This window comes from Sturnus vulgaris, chromosome 17 (assembly GCF_052056855.1).
Source record: "Sturnus vulgaris isolate bStuVul1 chromosome 17, bStuVul1.hap1, whole genome shotgun sequence".
Classification (NCBI taxonomy): domain Eukaryota; kingdom Metazoa; phylum Chordata; class Aves; order Passeriformes; family Sturnidae; genus Sturnus; species Sturnus vulgaris.
Window position 1 is genome coordinate 8452508 of NC_142259.1, and position 18638 is coordinate 8471145.

General features: G+C 40.5%; 1 protein-coding gene across 1 annotated transcript; it reads right to left on the minus strand.

Moving 5' to 3' along the window:
• Nucleotides 1–1294: 1294 nt before the first annotated feature.
• On the minus strand, nt 1295–12702 carry LOC106860862 (protein-glutamine gamma-glutamyltransferase E-like). The gene is made up of 13 exons (XM_014888938.2): nt 12622–12702; nt 10736–10903; nt 10181–10414; nt 9523–9641; nt 8920–9048; nt 7831–8008; nt 7537–7672; nt 6491–6594; nt 5780–6025; nt 4523–4828; nt 3717–3874; nt 3395–3528; nt 1295–1632 (listed from the first exon to the last, which is right to left on the minus strand). The coding sequence occupies exons 1-13, from the start codon at nt 12629–12631 to the stop codon at nt 1485–1487; spliced, it is 2070 nt and encodes a 689-aa protein (XP_014744424.1). The 5' UTR covers nt 12632–12702; the 3' UTR covers nt 1295–1484.
• Nucleotides 12703–18638: the final 5936 nt, after the last annotated feature.

The window sequence follows — 18638 nt, forward strand, 5'->3', positions numbered from 1 at the left end:
CCCATCCCTGGAAGTGTTCAAGGCCAGCTCAGATGGGGCTCTGAGCAGTCTGGTCCAGTAAAAGTGTCCCTGTCCACAAAAGGGGGATTGGAACCAGATTACCTTTGAGGTCCCTTCCAACCCCACCCATTCCATGAATCTGTGATTTACACAATGAGAGCTCTTGGCTCTGGCAGGCTTTGAGGAGCAGCAGGAAAAAAGAGAAGGTACTAGTGTGGGCTCCTTGCACAGCCTCTTTGTAGCTCATCCCATTTTGTGTCCAGTGTGGTCTGGTACTGACACCCTGTGACTGGCAGCAGGAAATCAGGGTGGCTGCAGGTGCCCTTCTAAAGCAATTTTGCTGGCTACAAGGACAAAAGAACTTTATAACCAATCTGAGCCTAGGCTCCTCAACAGTGAGAAGTACCTGTGACAAGTCAGAGTACCCTGTTTAGTGTGGGGGAAGTCGGGGCACAGAGTTAAGATTTTATTACTTCCTGCCCCAACAGTGCCAGAGCAGCAGCTTGGCTTTCCATCCACTTCACCTACACAGTCATTTTTAGTCAGAGCTTGACTTATTGTTACACTTATTGACCATAAACCAAGTCACTCACTGGCTACACCTACTTCACTGGAACCCATCATTTAGCCTGTACCAGTCCTCCCATAAAGGGTTGAAATTTGCTTCACTAAACTCGAATCTGAGAGATGACTTCCTGACTCACAGTCTATAGTGAAGAATTCCTAACTCTTCTCAAGCCAAAATTTAAGATTACCCAGCCTTTTATTCCCAAAGAAGACTTTCAGCAAGTACAAAATATCAATATGCTAAAATATGTACGCTGAGCTGGGCAATTACCCCAATGTGTTTGTTGAATGGCTCTCAAACTGGACACCACCCAAATTCCTGTTGAACATTTCCTATGCCTCATTTGGTCACTGTGATTTACCAAAATAAAACCGAAAAACAACCAACCAACCAACCAAAAAACCAACAAAAACCCACAAACAAAGAAAAAACACAAGAAAAATGTCAGGACAGGGTTTGTAGCAAAGAAGACAAAGCTAAATGACATAAATTGTGCAAGTCATCCTCACTATGCTGTAGAATCACAGTTCCAGTAAGGACAAACACTGCTTTGGAAGTCCACTGGATAAGGCTTTCAATATGTAACAATGAGTTTATGAATGTGTGTGCAGAGGCATCAGGAGCCAGGAGGAATTAATTCCAAAGAAAGACAGACATAAGTCAAAGAGTCTCTAAGTAGAAGGTAAAATGTTTTTTTTTAATAACATGGATACTCACAACAGTAAATGAACAATCAATCATTCCTCAGTTTATTTAAAATTACAATGTAAAATTACAATTATATGATATTGGTGACCCTTTATCAGAGGAAGTGAAGATTTGTTTTGCTGATTATCTCATTATTTTCTATACAAGAATTGTTATCACATTTTGTTCAGTTTATACACACACAGACCTCTCCTGGTATATCTTCATGTTAGTTAATCACATTTACCATCTTAAAGGTCTTGATATCTGCAAATTTATCACAGGAGAAATTAACAAGTAGATGTTTGGGACCCGCCTCAGAAGGGATAAGTTTAAACTTGGTACTGGATTTCTCACTGGCTTTCAGTGGTGGTATGCTAAAGAAAGGAAACAGAGAAAATACAAGTTGAGAACAGGCTTATGCATCATGTTTCAGTTTCTTCACTAATCATCTTCCATCTGGAGTAAGAACTCTCATCACTTCAAAGTAAGATGGCCATGAAAAGACCACACATGGCTTGGCTATCTGATAAGTATTTAAAGACTCAAATCCTTATATTAAAGGCTCTCACAAATTCATTATGCAATAACCCAGATAAGCCCACAAAGGGGGACATAATAATATGTGAGATAAAATTTCGTGCAGAACAGAGGGTGTTCTGCACATCAGTGAATCATTGCAAAAGAATAATCTGAGACCATGAAGAATGTTAATATCAACTCTTGAATTAGAATGGGTTATAGCACCAAGAAAACCTCAGTGTTTACAGAGCAGGAAATTCTGAATGGAAATTAAAATGTTTTACACCAGCGTGTTTTGAAACTCTTGGAAACTTGTTAATGTTTATCCCTTACCCTGACATATTGTCTTATCTTGCCTGAGGATAAAATTGTATGGGATAGACAACATGAGGTTGGTAAATTCCCTCAGGAGAGCTTATAAATGATGGGATGAACCATTCCTAATTACTCAAGTGCAAATGGCAATGTTAAGTTGCTGTGTTTGTTTGTTTGTGTTTGTCTGTGTATTCAACTAAAGAGCATGTTCCTATATCCCAGGTATTTTCCAGAAATAACTGCATTTATGAGGATATGTTGAAATTTTTGTGCAATTTCTTGTTTGTAAAAATGAGAGTCAGTCTGAAAATTTAATCTTTCTGTTTCAGTTATGAAATACTGAAGGAAAAATGGCAGAAAAAGATGCAAAATCACCAAAGCAGGTAATAGGGAACTGGGATCTATAGTAAAAAAAAGGTATTTCATTCCAGTCTTCCCAATCACTATTTTAACATAATCAAATAGTTTCTTGACTATATTTATTAATTTCCTAAGATAATAATTTTGTACAGTTCCGAAAGCAGAGCTTAAAAATTACTGTGCCTGTAACTTCCTCATTTTGGAAAAAGCTGCTTGTTGTGGTTCAGTCTGTTCTACAAAAACTATCCTCCTCAAACTGTGATCTGCTGTGTCTGGAAAAGCTGAGCATGGAGCAGACCTGAGTTTGTGCTTTTCAGAGGTCTCACCCTTTCAGATCACAACCTGTGTCTAAACAATATTAATTTTTGTTCCCAAAGCTGAGACACTGCTGTATCTGCTTTTTACATGTATTTCTACCTGTCAGATATAAATACAATTTGTTTACAATTCTGTGCACCCAGATTGGCACCTGCAGTCTATTTAATAAAGTGGAAAAAATATCCTGGTTGATACATGTTGTAATTTGGGTAAGTATGGACAGAAGTAGTCATGGATGCTATTGCTGGCCTTTGATCAGAACAAGAAGGTGCAACCTGTCTGCCCTATAGCAGGACAGACAGCCTCAGCAGCATTTACAGCTTGGGTAAGCATGAAGTTTTTTTTCTGGAGCTGTGTGGTCCTGCTAGATAGGCAGGAAAACAAGTTCTGTCCAATTATGGCAGCAATTATTTGACCTCCCAAGCCATGGAGCCAAAGCCCAGCCTAGATGAAGAGCTGGTTCATCACTGTGTGCCTTGTTATGAGATGTTCCACTGAGGGGCCTCCCAGGTTACAGCAAGAAGAAAATGATGTCTCATCCCACAGTTCGGTTCCAGCTCATCCATGCCCACATTCCTGCTCATGCATCTTTGAGAGCAGAAGGGAAACATTTCTTGCACTCACCGTAACTCCAGGATTCCTTGGATCAGGTCACTGCCCTCCACCTGCAGCACGCAGTCCTTCACCTCTGTGTCAATAGGATTGGTAAATGCCACTTCCACAAACACCTCTTTATTCACTTTTGCTTCACCAAGTACCTGTGCAAAGAAAATCCTTGTGAGGCCAGGTTCTCAGTGTGTCAGGCATCAGAAGAGGAGATATTATGAGAGGCTGTGATGAACTGTGGCAGAATGTGAGCAGAACATTTCTTTCAGGGAAGAAAGTGCTCACAAAGAACTCACTTTCCCTTTTCTCTGCCACTGCAGTTACAGCAAAGGGAATTTACCTGTATGTCAATGCCAGGATTGTCCAGGGTGATGTTTCTTTTCACAAGCACTTGAATCCCACCTTCTACATGACATAAAGCTGTCACCTGGATTGTTTTGTCTGTAGTTAACTGCTGCTGGTACTCAGGATACTTTATCTTAATGGGAAATTGTTTTTCTGGAAGGAAAAAAAAAATTAATTGGCACACACTTTTATAAGCCTACAGAGTTTCATATCTTACATTAGTATTCTCCTTTTATGCTGTGACTAGGACTAGGAAGGCCTTCAGCCATCACTGCCAAAATTAATTCATGCAAATCTATCTGTTTGCTTAAGATAGATAGCGATTTCTTCAATGTTATCCCTTCTCCATTCGCTACTACTGCTTTGTTTTTCCCCCTATTGCTCTGAAAGATGCAACATCTGGAGTTTAAGGAGTTTTCTGGTGCCTCTCCAAAAGTTAAATTACATATTAAAGAAATGAATTATTATTTCTGCTTCTTGCTCACGACTTGAGGCCTAAGATTACTCTAAGACAGTATCAGTTGTGATTCAATGATCTTTCACCTCATGTTGGAGATGCTGACATATCTCTTATCCCAAGCTCCTAATGGTAACATTTTCCAAAATGTGAAAAGACCTGGGGACATGATACTGTGAAACATGCCTTATTAATGTATGTGTAACATAATATTTTTCTCAGCCTTTTCTACATAAGGGATTTAGGATTGCAGTTTGTTAGAGCTTTTTCCCCCCAGGCAGACCAGCCTCCAATGCCCATTTACTGATAAAACCATTATGATTAAAAGGTATTTGAAAACTTACCTTCCTTCGGGGCCAGAGTGACAGATATGGAGTCTTTCCAGATCTGATTAACTCGTCTTCTAGTATACAGAGTGCTCCATGCAGTCATCTTTACATTTACAGTCTTAGCCTCAGACTGTAAATTTTCAAGAACCAGAAGTAGGTTGAGATCTTTGCCAACTTCCAAAGAACCAGCCACCTTGAATTTTCCTGAGATGTCGGGCTTCTGTTCAATTTCCTCTACTTTTGGTGCTGTAGGATCAAATTTATCCTCAAGTCCCAGCTTCTTACGGGCTTTTTTAAAAACATCTCTTTCTTTTGCAGAGCCTGTCAGGGAGAACCATGAAAATTATCCTCAACAGTGAACATGCAGCTCTTATTTCACATGGCTGCTAGACACAAACTAGCCAGGATGCAGTGTCTGTGCTTAGAGATAAACTAAGCACACTAAAACTCTGTTTTCCACAGCCATACCTCATTTTCTAGATCTGCAGTCAGTAACATCACTGTCCTTCTAATAACATTTTTTTAAACATAAAATCTTAAGTCTAAAGTTTCTCTTTTCCCATTTCTATCCCTTTTTGTGTCTATAGCGTTTAGAAATGTGAATTCTTCTTTGCTAGCAGAGAGAAAGCCCCAGGTGTTGGGGAAGGCTGATGGCACTGTGTGGTGGGTTGAGTCTGGCTGGCAGCCAAGCATCCACTGAGCACCTCACTCCCCTTTTCCATAGGAGAAGGCTCCTGGATTGAGGTAATGACAGTTTAATGACAGTTTAACAGGAAAAGCAGAAGCTGCTCGTGAGCAAAGGAAAAAGAGAAACATAACATGGGGAGATCAGAGCTGAAGGACTGAGAAGGTGCTGTGCTCTGGCACCCTTTGAAAGAGTTGCTTTTCCTGGGCCTGTGTACTGATTTAGCTCAGGCTTCTGCAACAGCCTTTTATCCTGCAGACAAATAACTGGGCTGCAGCCTAATTCTCACTAAGCAGAGGCAGGCAGTGCATGTCAGCAATGGGCAGATGGAACAGTGAACACTTTATTTGGAGATACTTGGACTTGAATTATTTAGGTCCCACAAAACAACTCCATATCAGAAAGGGCAAGGCAGTTGTTTTCTTTTCACTCATTAAGTTTTCTCCCCTTTTATGTAGGAATTGAATAAATCAAGTATAAATTCTGCTCCTACTTTATAAATGCTCTAAGAGACTCCTAACTGAAAATTTATATCTTTTTGGGAATGAAGCAGCTATGTGATCAGAAGAACCAGTGGCTTTACTTACCTTCCTCATATTTGTAATCCCTGGTGACATCTACACGATCATCTCTACCAACTGCCTTTGTACTGATGGAGTCACCAATTTCTGTAGACTTGGAGAATATCAAAGTTTTCTTTCCAGTTGCAGAGTCATAATTCCAGTACATACAGTCTGCATTCACTTCTGCAAACACGAATGGGCCATCGTAGTCCAGATCAACTTCTCCTTCTTTGATGGCATGCCGTGAGGCAGGACCACACTGATAAATTCCTACAGCAGCAAGGAAAAGGAATTTAGGCATAATCACTGACAGTAAGCAGATCATTACACAGATATTTATCACTGACTCCTGGATTGCCCAGTGCTGCTGTCCCATTCAAGCCCTTTCATTGACATAAACCCTCATACAAGGCCAGTCATCAATGTGTCTTGTGTTTATTCTGAAAGTACACTTGATTTATTTTATATTATCCTTTAATTTTCACTACCATTTGATACCTACATTGAAAATATAGAAATTCCTGTAAAAACTGCTCCTAGGATTCTGGTTTCTTTCTTGACATCCACAGATGATCTGAAGCTTTTCTAATGGAACCAATGAAGTATTTTCTTCTGCAACTATTTCTGAGCAGGTTGACAAATTGTTTTTACAATGATTTTACTTTTTTCTCTTCTCTCTAAAAGTGACTGACTTTATAAATTTTCAGCATTATTCCTGAAATAAAATTTATGTACCTCCACTTTCTTCTTGGGGAGTTGCATCCAGAATTTGCCATCCACTGTATGAGGGGCCCAAGTCATTTCGTGTAAACCAGCTTTCATTCCAGACATGGAAATTCCTGTGTGCAAGAATGAACAAAGTAAGCTACTAATATGTATTTATGGATTCCTGTCCACTCCTTTAATCAGCCATCTTAGTTATATGGATTAAATGCCTTTATTTACACAGTTCTTATCTGAGACTCACCACTTCTACCCTGATTCTCACTACATTAACTAGAAAGGTGCTCAGAATTGCATTGTGGAATAAATATAAATGTTCAAGGGCAGAAAACAAATTTGTGAAGTTATACAAAATGCCTTTAGCCTATTCTTCTTCAAAAGCTTTGAGCCTATGCACTTCCTTAGTTTTAGGTTTTAGGCTCTGGCACAATGCTACAGTTATACATGTCACTTGTAGATAGAAAGGGTCCAGAACAAGAAGGGGAGTAAACAAGATAAAAACTGAGGGACTACTTCTGCTCTTTGCTGAATGCAAGCTTGTTTGGACTGCATTTGATGCTTAATAGAGGCAGTAGTTACATTATTTTCACTGCAAATGATGCCACTGCAAGAAAGCTGGTTCTGTTGAACTTCTACAGTTGAAAGTGAATTGGTTCTGAAGAATCGTTTCCAACTAGGTTAAGTCCCCACTGTTTGATACATCCAGTGCAATATTGCAAATTTTCAGTCATTTGTGGCATTATAAGTGTAATTTTGCCTGCCCTGGCTTCAATGAGCTGTTGTAATTAGTGTCACAATTCTTTGTTTAACTGAGAAAGAGTGACTTTCTCAAGTCACTCTTGAGAGTCACACTTTCTCAAGTCACACTCAAATAATACTACAAGACACCAAATCTTGTAGTACTATTTTTCTAGTATTTTTTATTGCTCTTCTCTCTGTGTGTAGCAGTTTTCAAGGCATTTTTAAAAAAGATAAAGCATTTGTCATTAGAATCCATGCTCTGCACCTGAAGACACTATAGGCATTGATAAGCTCTGCTATTAAATATTGAGCCTTACCACACGCTGTCAGCTCCCCTCTCCAAATGATTTCCATCTGCATCATAAAACTCATCCACACGCAGATTTCCATCTGCATCATGGGCAGAGCTGAAGTTTGTAATTGTACGAGTGGGAATCCCCAGACACCTAAGCACTAAAGAGTGAAGAGAAAACCACAGTTAGAAAGCAGAATTTCTGCAGGTTTCACATAGCATAGTAATGTCTGCAAAGGTTTCCATATAGGAAGGATTATTAGGGCTTCTTTTAATAGAGTCTGTTCAATGTCAGTCATATATTTGACATAAAGCATACCTGTAGTCAATACTGCTGCAAAAACCCAACATTGTCCATATTTTACAGGTTTGAATCCTGATTTCTTCCAGCTCTGCAGGATTTCACCACTTCCTGTCCAGCTGCTGGGATTTTTACCACCCTCATATTTTCCACTCCAGTTTCCTAGCACCACCCCTTGGTCATCATTGGCGTTGACCTGAGAAGATATTCACCAAATTTATGATGAGGTAAATTAAGAGTTTGCAAAGGGGCCTGGGAGTGAGAGCAAATGCCAAATTGAATTTGAGTCAACGCTGCTCTCTCATCAAAAAGGGAAAGCTCACAGTAGGCTGCACTGGGGCAAGTGTGACCAGGAGATTGTTAACCCCCTTTAATTATCCCTAGCAAGGCTGTGCCAGGAGTCCTGTCTCTAGTTTTGGGTCTCTTGGTGCAAGGGGATGTTGAGACACTGAAGAGGACTCAGGAGGGAGGGCTGCAAGATGCTCAGGGTTCCTGCAGCACACAGTCTACAGGGAGAAGTTGAGAGCACTGGCTTAGTTCTGTATGGTTGAGGAGGGTGGGGGGAATATAAAACCAGCTTACAATCATTTGAATGTGTGTTCTAACTAACCTTTTTCTTTTGTATACCAAGAGGCAACAGCAGAAAGCTGTAGGTTGGGAAAATCATATTTGACATAAGATATTCCTCAAATTCCTCATTAGGAGGGTAGGGCAGCTCTGGACTGGTGACCCACAGAGGTCCAAAACCTCCTTCGTTGGAAAGTTTCAAAGCAGCCTGGAAAATCCATGGCTGAGCTGATCTAATACCCAGTAGTTCCACTTCAAATGGGTGACTGGACTACAGACCTCCAAGGAGCTGGTCCCTCAACCACCCCTGTGTTATATTTTCAGTTTGACTGCTGGATATCAAAGGGATAATTATCAGAACTATCCCAGAGGAGAGAAATCTGGCAGGCTCAGACCAGATGGCCCACACTTCACCACCCATATTGTCTGGTGCATACACACAGTGGCCTCAGATTCTCTATGAAATGGCTTCATGTTTACTTTCACTGACTGCTTTTAAAGGACACTTGTTAGTTTTCACTTTTGGAACGTGTTGCTTACCATTGCACTGAGCACACGGCCCAGGTACTTGGGGTCGTGGCGGTGGGACACGTCTGTGATAGGATCCTGGCGGTAGTACAGGCTTCTATCCAGGATGGACAGGCAAATATCGAGGATATCTCCTTGAAACTGTTATACAGAAATAAATCAGTGTTTTGAAAACACAGATTGCTAAAAATCAGGATGCAGGGAGCCATATTAGTGTTGCATGGGGTTTTTAAATCACCAGTTGAAGGGCTGCAGAGCTCAGCCAGGCATTACCATAAATGTGGCCACAACAAACTCTGAAGATCAGAACCCACAGAGCTTTTCAAAACTTGGAATCTGTGGGCTTGAAGCCTCTCAGCATTGCTACAGTCCTTTACTAAGGCAAGGCTATGTAATCTTAGTAAAGATATTAATGTTTCTGCTGGCTGCTCTTCCAAGGCGGAACAGGGACTAGTAATTTACAAATCCTCACACTGATCAGTGAAACAGGGCATGGCACAAGTGCTGATTGCAACACCAGAGTCCTGCTCTTCAGAGATGTATGCAATGAAATGGAAAAAACAAATGACCCAGTTCATGCAAAAACAAGGTCTGGTGTTTCAGTGCTACATTTACCTGGCCAAAGTTCCATCCAAAGCTGCTGATACGATTTTTATTGCCTGCAAAAATGATGCCAAACTCTTCTAGCACATATTCCTCACACTCAGCCTTGTTAGGCAGGAACACATCATCACCTGAAAAGCCAAAACAGAGACATGTACATAATATGGCAGGCAAAATAAAACAAAACCTCAGGAGTCTTGCTCTCCATCTATAAGGGTGTTTGCAGATATCCACCCTTTGCTGTTCTTGCTGCTGTAAACAGATCTTGAAACTCAGGATCTTCTACAATTAGAGAAAGGGGTGGGAAGTGTCTGAGTGAAGATGGAAGTATGACACTGCCAAATCTGGGGAAATTGTAAATAATACTCTTTTCTTGTTCTACAGAGGCCAGACACACTCTTCTAAACTTGTGCAGGAGTAGGGAAGCTCTGTCAAAAGCAGAACCTTATTTTTTAGAGCAATGAGCTCTTCAGTATGTGCATGCTACAGAGCTGATTTTATGTACCAGAAGATCCTTAGAAACTGTTAGACACCTTTGTTTTGGTCACTGATACATTATGTTGTCAATTTTCAGCTGCTATATTAAAATATAGATCAAATGGAGAAGCTACAAATATCAATGAAGCTAAAAGCAACTTAGGTCTTTAGAGGAAATTCGACATATTCATACCTGAAGACCAAGGGTTAAAAAGCAAAACAAAAGTGCCAAGACTTGTTGGAGAGGAGCTGCCACTTTGAACACTCAGCCTGTAACGTCCAATGACAGCATTGTGTGGGCTGGAAATGGAGATGCTCACAGAGCTGGAACTGGTGGACTGCACAACTGCACTCCAGCCCTCCTTGCTCGCTGTGCTGGAGATATCAAACGTGGCCAGGGTCTTGGTTGCCTTTGAGGGTTTTGGACCTTTCAAGAAAAACAAATAATATTTTTTTTTTTCCTCATGCCATGCTGAGATAGAGATTTAGTCATCAACAAACTCAGCAGGGATGTAACCCTCCCAGCCCTCCCCTCAGGTGAATTTATGCCATATATTGGCAGCTGAAGGGAGCTGTGGCTGCTGGCTGGGGTAGGAGCAATAGAGCAAACACCTCAAACAGTTCCATGGCAATGTGAATGAGCACCTTGGCTCTGAGGTATTCTCCTGCTGCTCTGTAGTGCATATTGGGCCAGAAGAATGTCCTGAGGCAGCATTACTCTCTCTGTGAAGGAACCTGGGGGCCATACCTGTTTCTGCAATGAATATTAAGTTTTTATCAGGCTGTTCTGCTCCATTGAAGGTGATAGTGAAGGCCTGTCCTCTCCTCACAATCAGTTCTTCACTAGAAAATTTACTTGTGTGGTGTTCTCTTGCATTCTCTTTCAGATGCCAGTCGGTACTTGGCTGCGTTGCAGCTGTGAAAAAATGAGAAGAGCAAAAAAGCTTGAGGGTAAATCCAAAGAGGAAGGAGCACAAACACACTCTGAAGAATTGCTTATTACTTTCTACAGGCAACTGGTACCCATGTGAGGCTTCCACCAAAATTAGAAATAATTTATATGCGAGCATATTTTTTAAGAGACTCCATCTTGCATACACTGTTAGAGGTTATCTGCATAATTAAATATAGAAGCAGTAGTATATCCTGTACTAAAGAAAAATCAGAAAGGCATCTAAGAGGAGAGAAACCTGAGAGAATTGAATATTTGTGAGTTACTCAGATAAAAATCTGGCTGAACTCAATTAATTCTACCATTCTGAGATGGTGTAACTGTAACAGAGGCACAGCTTTGCTGCCTCTGAATGAGATAAAGAAACCTGACTGAGCTGAGAAACACTCGTGTATTTTAAGCCATGATGTGCTCTCCAGCCCCATTATGTGCCACACAGCTGCCACTGTTGGAAGCACCTAGCAGGAACATGTTGATGGACACTGGGCTGTCATTTGGGAGTGGGAGAGATGGCAGAATTGGAGAGAGAACACTCCTAAAATACGCTATAGAATGCTCTTGCATGGCAACTACGGCTACAGTCAGAGTTCAGAGAATAAACATCCAAAATTGGCCTGGATCTGACATCATCGGAGCCTATGGAGGGATTTCTGGTAAGAGATGGTTTGATGGTTTAAATGAAATGCAGAAGTGCAGAAGAAAAATATTTTTTCTTCCCCTGTGAAGAGGGAGAATAGGAAAGAGTAAGAGTGTGGTACTTAGGAGCAGAAAATTGTTACCCTGTGCCATTATTGAGTAAAAAAATCATTATCCTATGTTCACAGATTTCTTAATGTAAAGATTTTTTTACAGCATGATCTTAAATTTATCAAGTTCAGACAAGCCTTGAAATGACTACGATGGTAGTTTTAGCAATGCAGTCACAGTCCAAATGTAGAGGAACGTGGCTTTTTTACAGTATTGAGGCAAGAAGCATGAATGATTTTTTCAGGAATATATCTACTATTAAAGAAAAAATCCTCAGAAACTTAGCAGTGAAGCACATCTATTGTAAAACGAGCTGAAGGCTCACAGAATTTTGCCTTTAGAAAGGCAGGAGCTGGAAAAGCAACATGAGAGCATTTATAATAATTATTAAACTGGTCTGTTTGCATATCTATAAATATTAGCACATGAGCGAAAAACCCACCACAGAAGCAAAGAAACTGCCAAAAACACCCCCAACCCTCCCGGTTTTTGTATCCTCCCTGCCTTAGCTTCAGGTTTCAGCCTTCCCTGCTCATTGTAGCACATTCCTAAAGTTCTGCTTTGCTTCTTTCTCTTATGTCAGATCTGCCAGACTGACTATTGCACTTTTCTGACAGCTCCAAATAGCTGCAGACTTTCCCTTCCTATTTGCAAAATACAACATTTTTATATCAGTTAATACACCTGTACTGCCAAATCTTGTTCTAGTAACCTTGCTTTTCCCATGCCCACAATAAGTGAAAAAATGCAATTCCTGTGAAAATCCTTCTCCTGACTTTCGATGGAAGAATTTTCTTGCAGTTTTTTTTTTTTCCTTGGGTCAAAACTCCTTAGAGAAGTAGTGACCTCTCAGTGCCCATTACAGAGCTGAACATGAAGTATGGATGTGTGAAAGTAACAAGGAGCATCACAGGATGGGCTTTCCCCTTGCTCACCTTGGCCCATATCTGGTCAATGTGTCCTCTGTCTGCTCCTGAGGCTTCCTCTGAATGGGCTCCTGCACTGCTGGCCCAAGGAATGACTGCTGCCTTTCACTTCTTTAAAGTCTCTTTGCAATATTTCCTCTGGGGTGGAGCTTGAGTAGCTGTCTTTGCCCCCAGCCTTGAGCTGACCAGTAGGGCCTGAGGATTCATTTTTCATTCATTCTTTTTCCCTCTCAGTCATCACGTCCTCATCTTGTTTCCTTGCAACTTAACATCTGAAGCTTGGCCAATATTTATTCCTAACAGTCTGGCCACTTGTTAAGAGTTTCTTAATGTATTTTAAGTTATAAGAACTTCAGCATATAGCTGCTTTTCTTTCTGTTGTAGTGCTGAAGTTCTAGAGATAGCATAACTCCTTCTTGCAAAACACTATTTTTAATTTTAAATACTTCACAAGCAATATTTACAGGGACTTTTTCTTTAAATTAATTCCTTAAATCTGTTGTTTTGGATTTCCTTTTTTTCCTCTCCCTGTGTTGTAGTAATAACAAAACAATGACCAAGCTACTGTCTCTGCCTCAGGTCCAATCTGGGCCAAATTTAAAGAATCAATGTTTCATTTATCACATAATTGCTGTTTAACCCTGTTCAATAGACAAGCACTCCATGTCATATTTGCAGGACACACTACAGTGACAACAGGTAAATATATTTGTGGCTTGTGATAGAATATCTATCATTGCTTTCAGCTGGTGCTCTACTATTTTTTCATAACACATCTCTGACCGTGCTAATAGCAAAGCCAATTTATGCTCCAAAATCTTCCACTTAATTTCAAGGAGAGTGAATTTTGCTTATGCCTTGCAGGTGGATACACTTTGTGTTAAGAGAGAGATAGACTAATTATGAGACTTTCATGAAACTATCTGCAAAATTTGATGAACTCAATGCACATCTTACAGATGCCTCTCGGTGATACCCATCATGCTGGACTGGGCACAGCTGTACACATTCCCAAATTCATTCCCAAATTCATTTTAGTTGGCTAGGCTCAGCATTCAGTAGCCAAATTGTTCTGTTTTCTGATTTGAATCATGGGTTTGGATCTGTTTTCTGGTTTGGAAAATCTAGAATTGGAACTTGCTCAACCCATTTCGTATACAGACATGTTTTACTCATGTTTCTTACAAATGGTTGTTAGAAGAAACAGTTTTTAACTGGCTATAATTCAGACTGCTACTTTGATTCTCTGTTCATCAATTATATTAATCTTAACAATGACCATAGTTTTATAACTTGCAAAGCCCAACTGTGATTTTAAAGTGATAAGGCTAATTCTTAAATTTAAAATGTCTTAGAATTTGATTTTAGTTTTTTGATGTTAAGTCATACTCCCCTATCCATACTATTAAATACTGTTAAATGTCACACAAACAATTTTCAGGATAAATTTAAGATTACAGCCTATCCATGGACACAACAAATCGTTTTTCTTTGATAGGAAGATTAGTTATTGTTGAAAGAGAAAGAACAACAGTCCATTTATGCTGGCAGACAGTGTGTCAGGAAGAACAAGTTGTGGCTGTTGTGTCGGCTTCTGGTGTTTATTCCCAGCTCTGCCTAAGTTGCCTTGCAGGCCTCTGGTGTGCTTTGTTTGTAAACCAGATGTATGATACATACTGGACCTTTGGATTAAAGATTATGGGCAAAGGTTGAGAATGAGGGTTAAATTAATGAGAAATATTAACACTAGTCAGAACATGCAGTCAGTCAAGCACAATGCATCTGACCCAGGCAGCTTCCACGCCAAGCAGTGTCTGCAGAGCTTGAATGGTGGCTGTGAATGTAAGGACTGCACAGGCAGGTGCTTGAAACTCTGTGGATAGCAAGAGAAGACTCTTTTGGACCTCACAAAATTGAAGCTATGAACCACCTTAGTGTATTGTTTCATGTGCCCAGAAGAAGCTATATCAGAATCATCTTTTGCAGACTGGTCCAGTCATTTAATTCATAACATCCTTTTCCAGTAATACCCAGATTTTTTCCCTCACCTCAGTAACTGTTGAAGACATGAACATATAGGACTAAGAGTTTCAGCACTGAACAGCAAAGGGCATATTTGTTAACAGACAAATTCCCCTCAGTAAACTCCTTTCTTCCTTCTTTCCAATGTTTTCTGTCACACCAATTCTATGTGAATCCTCAGTGATACTTGAATTTTTTGAAATGTCACCTATCATTAATTGTACTTTTGTTCAGGATGGGAAATTAGCACCTACAATAGTCTATCTGCTCCTATATTCTCTCTGAGCACAGCTCTTCTTTAACATATCCCTACAGCATCATGCTGCAGCCACGTGGCCATGACTCACTGGGACCGCCTCAGTGGACTTGATGATCTTACAGATCTTTCTCAGCCTAAATCATTCTGATTCTGTGATTCAGTATCCTAGGAAGTCTGGGCTATTCTATCTCTTATCACATCTCATTTTTGAATGATTAAGCAAGAAATTCCATCAGCAACCCCCACTCCTGCCATCCTAGATACAGGAATTCAAGTGTTTTTCTACAGCTCTGCTTTATTTGTGACCCACACTAGGGAGAGACCTGGGTCCCTGGAACACTGGTGTGGACTGACTCACATCAGCACTTTTCAGGACTAGAACCACCTGACAGAGAATGGTCAGGTGCATATGGAAAAATATTTGGCCAAGATCTCTTCTGAGCCTGACATATTGTCCAAGACATACTGCTCATTTTCTCCACTCACATGCCTTAATAACAGGGGCATTTGGAATGGAAGCTTGCAGCCTGCTGCAGCCTGCAGCCTTCCTGAACTCCCTGACTGTTCCTTTGAAGACAGCAGAACTTGGCACTATCACCTTCCATATTGTCTGTGTCAGAAGGGTTTCCTGTCAGCTGGGCTCAGATCTCCTCCTGAGATCTCTGCTCATTCCAGATGCGATGCCTTGCTCACAAGGGAGGCTGACAGTGACAGAATAGTGACATGCACTGATAAGTGACCTTCAAATCTCCCATGGGACCAGGATACAGGAATAAGCCCAACTGACAGTGCACAGACTGGGATGAACCTCTGCTGGGCTCTCCTGACAGCTCCCACACAGTCACACAGCACTGATTATATACAGCCTAAGAGATTTAAATATATTTCCCTACCACTTATGCATGTATGTCTTCCATTGGAATGGATAAAGACATTATTTGGGAGTTTTAACTTCCAGCTACTGCTGCACACTCATCATCCAAGAACAGCCCTGTACCCCCATCACTGCCAACATCCCACCTCTGCCCTGCTCTGCTCCTTTCTTTGAGAATCCAGTGTGTTGTCCCGTTCTGCGGGCAGACGCTCCCAATGCTAATGCACAAACAGGATGCTTGCAGGTGTAACTCACACCTTAATTGTAATGACACCGAAGCTTAAAAGTGACAGAAAAAAGCTGAGATAATTATTTTCTGTGTGAGACTACGAAACAAGTTGTTAAATCCTTAGTAGCAATGGTGGTGCTGCATACTATCAAAACCCTTTAAAAATCAGACAAACTTACAGGAACCTTTTATGTGTTTGCCCCTTTTCTTTATGCAACACCTTCTGGATTCTGTTAAAACAGGTCCATTAGAGACTGGCCCATAAATGCATAAAGATTTTCTGGGGAAAAAGGTGTGTCTGTCTGCAGGATGTGTGTCAGGGGATGGGAGGAGTAGGGAGAGGGGAAGAGGAGTGAAAACAGCTTGGTGCACACACACCTGCACACAAACCCTCACAGTTTTTTATGTAAAAAATTGTGCATGCTACCATGAGGAGCATCTTTGTGCAGTTCTGACATGTTCAGCTGAGCCTGGGCTTGGGTATTTCTTTGATCCTGGGCATTTCATAAGCTAGTGCTGATCATGATCAGCAAATATCTGTTTGTTAAATGCTGCATTAAATGCTTCTTGAGTTTCATGCAATAAGAACATTGTCGTTGAGAAGGATATACTGCTGTCTGAAATTTCAAGAGGAAGTTTTGAGAGAGAGTCCTGCTAAAATATTCTAAGTTATTGGCAAATCATTGCTTAAAAGGAAGTGTTACAATGCAGAAACTATTGGTTTGTGGGTTTTTCCCCCCATTGCTGTGCCTGAAGGTTTTAACTGTCCACCTTACTGCATAGTTCTTTTGTTAAAAAGGATTTTTCTACTCAGCCAAATATTTCAGCTTCACCTATTAAATTGTGTTTTGCCATTTATTAAAGCTCTTCTCAGAGGAGGAGATTGATGAAGGAATTTACAGCCCCATGCTGATTGCATGGACCCAATTTCCTCCTAGCCTCAGTTCTGCTCCTAAACAAGTAAACATATAGATGGTATCACACTTAGCAGCTGCACTTAGACAGTCATTAATTAACCACCATCAGGCCAGGCAAATAGCAGATGCTGTGAGGGGTGCTGGCAAAAGGTCAAAACAACAACAGGAATTATTTGAAATAATAGATGTATGGACAAACACTTGTGTTCTAAGAGTTTGTGCAATCACTTCTCCTAGAACAGTGAGAATGGGGTAACTGTGCCTCTCTTAAACTGCATGAGGGGAAAACAATGCATGTAATTTCTGCACTTGAACCCTTGATCTGTGGATGGTTGTTTTTTATTAATTTCCTGAGCTTTTCTAGCCTAAGTCACATAAAGCCAGCACAGCATGTGCTCTGCCTGGAATTGGTAAAGTAGCATCATCTTAAACTCAGGACTCATTTTATGTATTTATGAAGGGAGCCTAGAAGAAAGTTAGGAGCAAACTTTTAGCAGCTCCTTCTGCAATAGAACATGGGGTAATGGTTTTAAACTGAAGGACTCGGATTAGATACAAGAAATAAGTTTTTAACAGAGGGTGGTGAGGCACTGGCACAGGTTGCCCAGGGAGATGGTAGATACTTCATTGCTGGAAAAATGCAAGGTCAGGGTGGATGGGGCCCTGAGCTGCCTGATCTCTGGTTGCAGATGTGCCTGCTCATGCAGAGGGGCTGGAGCAGATGGCTTTTAAATATCTCTTCCAACTCACACTATTCTGTGATTCCATACATTTTTATACAGGTGCCAGCAAGTCAGGCCTAAGTGAGTACATGGCCAAGCTTACTAAAAGTATTGGTTTAATTTCCTTCCTCCTAAGACTTCACTGCTGGACTGCTGCTTGCTTTGTTTGCATTTTAAAGTGCCTTTGCCCTTCACACTATTTTAAAAAATAGTTAAAATGGCATTACTGGCTCTGGACCTGCAGGAAGAAATTTAATCTGTAGTGTATCCTTTGCAGAATGATTTCCATTAACACAAGATTCATTCATACATGACCTACTCTTTGATTCATTAAATTTCATGCTAAAATAAAGTTTGCAGTTTGCCATAACTTCTTCTACTCTATTTGCAATTTTATAATATTTTTAATATTTAACTTCAGTATAGCAATGGATGGATTCTCTTCCTTTGCTTGTGTCTTTTGTAAAATTCAAGAAAGTAAAACACTGAAACAACATTTGCATAATTCTCAAAATGTTCTGTACTTCAACAGTTCAGAGCCCTTTACGAAATAACCCCACAGAGAAAGCTAACACATGGTACATTCTTCACTTTCCCATTCCATATGAACAAAGAGACTTGTTTTAATTTTAACTTACCAGCCATGCTTCTTTGCTCCTCTGTGCCTTGGACTTTGTATTGCTGTGAACAACTGTAGACTTATATGATAAGACTTCAAGCTCTGGCTGTGTTGCAGCATTTATAGGGAAAACTTTAGGCCTCTCCTTATGCTCAAACCAATTATAATTCACATTAGGTGAGTGAGGCAGGTAAGTCATACCAGTGGTCATGTAAACTTCCTAGTAACCCTATATTAGCTCATGGGCTTTAAGACATTGGACTTGTGCAATTCAGACCATTTATCCAGAAGGTTGATGAGATGCTTAGAAAAGCAGAGCATTTAATTGCATACCTGGAATCCAGAATTTCACATGCAGTGATGCATCACACGACAAGGGCTGTT